The sequence below is a fragment of the Dipteris shenzhenensis genome, chromosome 7 (genome assembly GCF_047967505.1).
Source record: "Dipteris shenzhenensis isolate YYH24624 ecotype China chromosome 7, Dip_SZ_1.0, whole genome shotgun sequence".
NCBI lineage: Eukaryota > Viridiplantae > Streptophyta > Polypodiopsida > Gleicheniales > Dipteridaceae > Dipteris > Dipteris shenzhenensis.
Genome location: NC_141602.1, coordinates 39841422 through 39847421, shown reverse-complemented (window position 1 = coordinate 39847421; position 6000 = coordinate 39841422). Strand labels below are relative to the sequence as shown.

Here is a 6000-nt window from a genome sequence, read left to right as displayed (position 1 = left end):
AAAGCACATTGAAACAAATCTGTTTGAGCTTACTTCCACAATTACGGGAGAGAAAAAGTACTGGACTATTTGATAAAGCTACTATGCAAAACACAAGACATCCATTCATCAGTTCTTGGCACCTACTTCCAGGGTAAGGTAGGCATTGATCTGGGACCCTGCGAAGCAGACTGCAAGACAGCTAGCTTTTGCTCTCAGCGCCCCCAATCACAGATTTGACAAGCATGCAATGAACATCATACAAATTATCTGATGCACAAAATATGTCTTTGTACTTTCCATTGATTGGTTACCAAGGCCTGCATTGGCCACTGCAGGAAACCGGATGTGATCTACATGCATTGTGATTGTTTCCATATCAAAATCAGTACAATGCAAGAACATGGGTATTGTAATTGGAATTTGGATTGATATATTCAATCATTGATCACCTTTACTATTAGAATTTAAGAAGCTTCAAGCTTCTGAATGTTTAGGTGATCTAAACTTAGACATGTATGCTCGAAATGCATACCTATGTACACTTGTCATTTCCTTAAAAGACACATGGTGGTCTCTTTAATGCTTGACAAAACCATTTGGCTTCCCTATGGATTCCCTGTGCAAATGGTTTAAAGCTGAACTCCAAGTGTGATAAAAACATCGGGTGAAAAAGAAAGCAGTGAGCCTGCTAGACACTTTGAGACCTGCATTTCAGCATGTACTTATAAACTTTTGGGTGCCGCATGCTTCAGCTTTAATACAAGGATCCAAGGGTCAAACATCACTGTCAAGTGCATAAGGGGTTATCCTTGATAGTGAACGGCAGTAGTATAAAGGTCACACAAATAGATGGAATTAGATCTCTAGGATTCTGCTGTCCCTGCTGTGTCTCTGAAGAAAGACAAACCAAGGTCCAAAAATTGTCACAGCGCAGATTGCAAAGATGCATCCCCTATTGCACTGGCTACCAGTATTTCTGCTCAATCCTTCAGATTGCAACAAAATGGACAAATATTCATTGTTTACCTCGGGCTCCTCCAATAGTTCTGATGGATAGGATATTTACTATTCCAATGCAGCTCAAGCAGACACCTCACTTCTTACAAAACCTGTTCTTTGTATTCTCATATGAATACTATGGTTGCATCAGTGACCTTTCTGTATCACGACATCTGGGATCTCAAAAGCGCATCGTGGCATACTGCACTATGAGAAATGGGTTTATATAAGTACGCATTGGAAAACTAATGAATATCTGAATAAAATGAAACATTAAGCATTGAAAAAAAGCCAAGTACTGCAAAAATAAAATGGCAGTACCTTGGCAGCCTTCAGTAACAGACCCATTTAACTGGATACCAAGCTGCTTAACACACTGTATTTGAGATTTAACAAAAAATTGCAGCATCAAGCTAGGAGTCGAGAGCTCTTCAAAGCTCTGCATTGCAATGGTAAAAGTAGTCTCTGAAATCCAACTGCCTGTAAACCTTTGAAAATCAGAAAGTTGACTCAAATTCTGCTGGAAAAGAGCTGCTTAGTATTGCTATCTGTCCTTCCTTCACCATAACTTCCTCTTCTAGATCTTGAACTTTCTTTCTTAGATCATTCATGGTTTTTCTTATATCCACAGCTTCTTGCCCTTTATCTTCAGCCAACTTCTGCATCAAGTTAGTTTCTTTTTTTATATCTGCAAGTTCTGATCTAGCCTTCGACAGTTCAATCTCCATGTTCTGAACCTTTTCTTCCAGGTCCTTTATAACTGAATTTGATTGTCTTAATTCATTTTCAAGCTCAAATTCCTTATACTTTGCACTTTGCAAATACTCATGAAACTGGGCAGCCTCTTCAAGCATTGAATCACGACCCTCCATAATATCTGCCATCTGCTTAGTGAGAGTTCCAATTGTTACTTCTTGTTGCAGCAACTGGAGATTGTTTTCGCTAAGTTTGGACTTCAGAAGCTCATGATCAGACTCAAGTGAATTGTAGGTTTTCTGAACCTCATTCATCTCCTTTATTTTATTTTCAAGGTCGGCCTGTAACTTGCAATATTTGTTTGCCTTTTCTAACAAATCCTGCTCCAGATTCTGCACTTGCTGACTCAGAGCTGCCACCTACATAGGACAACCAACACCACTCAGTTTCCTCTTTTGGTTCACCAATACAACAAAAGCAGATCTGTAGCCATACCTCATTTTCTTTTCTTTGTGCGAATTCCAAAAGTTCCTCATTGATGCTCAAATATTCTGCAACACGACCTTGCTGCTCATCTACCTCTTTTCTTGCCTCTTGCAATTTCCACGATAGATCAAATCTATCCTTTGAAATGGTATCATTCTCAACATGCAAATCCTTTACTGTCTTTTTCATTTCTGTCAACTGTTCCTCCTTTTGCTGTGCAGATTTCTGGAGTTCTAACACCCTGTCCTCACTTTTAGAAAGATCACGACGCAGTTCATCTGCAGTTTTTCCCAAATTTTCTACCTGCACAACTTAAGTGTCTGAGAAGAACTAGATATTGCAAATTCATGAGGGGACACATAATCAATACCCTTACGATAGGCAGAAATAAACACATCCATAGCATGCTTTTGAGCCAACATGCCATTCTGTCAACAAATTCTTTCTCTAGACAACAAGAACGTTGCTGCTTCACATAGAATGGAACATATTTCTTATAAGTCAATATCATCGTTAAGTGACTTTCATCCCATAATCAAGAGACCAGATTTCATGACTTGATAATGGTCGTTGAAATATTATACTCAACATTATATTTGCAAATTATACTACATTTCCCAAGGCGATAAGTAAACAATGTAAAATTGTTATTTCCATGAATTGTTAGATATAGTTCCATCACAGGACACAAAGGTGAATGGTTGACTGAATAAACATGGTGGGGTTATGGAATCTTTCATGTTTCTAAAGCTGCTCAATGATCAAAAGGAGATATCATGATAATGATGATGGTCAACAAGGGACCTATGGCCATAGATAAAGGATGTATGACAATGGTACAGAAAGGGTTATCACTGAAGATGGTAAACCATATGCACACACATGAAACTAATAGTTAAAATAGAGTAAACAGGTGTAGCCAATGACAAAGCAAATTAATTGGTGAGATTTCTAAGTGCAGCAAAAGACTTGCAACTTTGCAAAACCAACAATCTAGAGCAGCAAGGTCATCATCAACAAATCCTTGCAATAAACAGTAGTTAAAGCAAATACCTGCAACCTATGAAGAAGGCATCATCATCATACATCTGCAATAAAAGCATGTACAAATCTACAAATATTTTGTGGGTGGAGAACTAGGCTATTTAGATTGACACTAGCCTACGTAACCAGTTTCAGCTCCACTTCCGTCCACAGCCTCTACAGCTACAGCTACTGGCTCTGATATACCCCTACCCATGACATTGATTGCTCCACCCTCCCCTAAGATAGAGGGGTTGTCACTGACACCATCTCTCCCTTCTTCTCCCGCTATAGTTCCCTCTCCGATTATGACACCTACTTTGGAGGGGTCATACACTGTTCCGCACTACTCAACCTTTTTCTCCCCTCTGCCTCTTAGTCAGCCCACGTTCCCACACCCTGCTGGGATCGCCTCCTCCAAGCCACTATCATCTCCATACCGCACCCATCTCACCCAGTCATCACCCAACCTCTAGTCTCATCCACACACTTTCATGCCACAGTCCTTTCAATTTTCGCTAGAGCACGGATGAGCTAACCCATCAGAGGCTTGGGAGAACTTGCTGATGGAGGTTCATAGCATCCGAAAGCATGAGAGGGAGCTGTCACGCTTCGCATAGGAGCAGACACGCTTCACCCAGGAGCAAGCACGTCTCATACAAGAGTAGTCTCAGGCTATCCGAGACCAAGCTGATCTTATTCAGGGGCTCAAACTGGAGATCTCAGCGCTCCGTCGCTCCATCGCTCACGCTCACGCTCCATCGCTCACGTTCACGCTTTGCTTTGCTCCACACGCCCCTCATCTTGCACACTCTTCACTAGGCGGGGTAAAGGATGCCGTAATGAAACTTCATAATGGCCGAGCAAAGGATCATGAGGGACTATGCACTGAGTTCACTGCATATGGGATTAACCTCCTAGCCCCGATCTTAGCAAAGCTATTTAATGAAGCTGTTCGCTTTGGGTTTCCACGCACCTGGACCATTAACACTATCTCACCCATTCACAAGGCAGGCGATCCCATGAGCCCGGAGAACTACACGACCATTATGATTGGACATGTCATGTCCAAGATCTATGCATCAGTACTTGATTTTGAGGTCAGCAGATTGGCGGAGTGTCGAGGACTCAGAGCAGTGGGACAGGATGGTTTCATGTGGGATCATGGGACCATGGACCACATTCTCGTGCTCAGATGTATCATCGAGGAGGCGAGGGCATGAAAGCAAAGGGTTTACTGTTGCTTTGTGGATTTTCGCAAGGCATTTGAAACCGTTTTGGGAGCCCGCCTCATACGATGCCTACAGGATTTGGGTTACGACCAGGAGATCATCTCGGCTGTCATGGCACTTTATGAGCAAGTTTCACAAAGAGTCCGGATAGGATCTGGATGGACAGACGAGATCATGAGCACTATTGGGGTCAAACAAGGGTGTCCATTATCACCTACCTTGTTTGGCCTCTACATTGACAAGCTCCAGACAATGATGTAGACACATGGAGGGGTAGGCTGCTCTCTCGCGGGCACGCTGATCCAGATATTGCTTTATGCAGATGACGTGGATCTCTTGTCTTTCTCAGCAAAGGGGCTCCAGAGACACCTTGACGCACTACAGTCCTTTTGTAAGTCTCATGATTTGAAGGTCAACTTGGGTAAAACCAAGGTTATGATCTTCAATACATCTCTAGCCGTCATGCATGAGGAGTAGTTCGCATTTGATGGGTCCCCCGTTGAGATAGTTTCATCATAAACTTATCTTGTGGTCGTCTTTTTCGGACCCATCTTCACTATGAGACCCGCAATGCATGCACGCTTGAGCAGAGGATATGCTTCATTGGCTAGACTAGAGAGGCAGTGCTTCCGCTCTCACTTTCAGGCTCCATGGACGAAAGGGTTGCTTTTTGACTCCTTGGTCCGCCCAGCAGGGGATGTATAGCAGTCCATGCTAGGGGCCAAACTTGTCGGATACAGAGTGGACCAGGGTGGAGCGGCTACAGGTTCTCATGTTATCACGGATGATCCATGGTAAGCCATTTGTTCCTCACCAGATCATTCGGGCAGAGTTTAGGTCACCCCCATTACAGCTAGATGTTGCATTTCAGGTCATTACGTATCTGTACCAAGTCAGGGATTATAGGGATTACACCTTCGGGCGTAGCAAGATACCATGGCTAGCACTGTCCTCTTCTATGGCACTTGTAGCAGGGGGAGACCAGAGGTGCTAGTATGCACGCACATAGAGATGGTTTGCGGGACTAGGGCTCCACATGAACAGCTTACCTGCATTCTAGTACAACATGGATGCTCCGTTCTCTCCCCTCCTACCACACGAGGTCAACTAGGTTATCCGTGAGGATCTACTACAGCTACACACATTCCGGACCTGGTTGGGCCCGAGTGATCTTCCAATGAAAATGGCTTCTACAAAGATCACTTCTTACCTATCACAGCGGAGGGTTTCATTGATCCACTAAGATACACGCAGACCCACCCCACTCGCTGAGGATCTCTCTTGGGCAGTTCCGGGTCTCTTCACAGAGACTTCGTATCGAGAGCGGCAGAGCAGAGCGGTTACCCAGGGAGAGGCACATACGCACACTGTGTGACATGCAGCAGGTTGAGACAGAGGAGCATTTCATCTTCAGGTGTCCCGTTTACTATGAGATCCGAGGGTATTTCTACTGCCTCTTCAGAGATAGTTATGGGGTTTTGGCCCGTTTCCTCTCATACCCAGACCAGCGGTGTTTGGTTGGTTTCATTCATGAGATGCTTAGACACCGAGAGAGGATACTCCGAGCACAGAGACAGGAGCA

The 6000-nt window shown here is 43.7% G+C and overlaps 1 protein-coding gene across 1 annotated transcript in view; it reads right to left on the bottom strand.

Annotated features, from left to right (window-relative positions):
- Positions 1-388: 388 nt before the first annotated feature.
- The window catches only part of LOC147900332 (uncharacterized), a 51624-nt gene continuing 46012 nt past the window's right edge, over positions 389-6000 (bottom strand). Inside the window, exons 10-12 of the mRNA XM_087376624.1 lie at positions 2173-2466; positions 1303-2096; positions 389-1183 (exon numbers count right to left, since the gene is read on the bottom strand). Coding sequence (XP_087232750.1) covers positions 1479-2096; positions 2173-2466 — 912 coding nt within the window. The 3' untranslated portion in view covers positions 389-1183; positions 1303-1478. The remainder of the gene's footprint in view (positions 1184-1302; positions 2097-2172; positions 2467-6000) is intronic.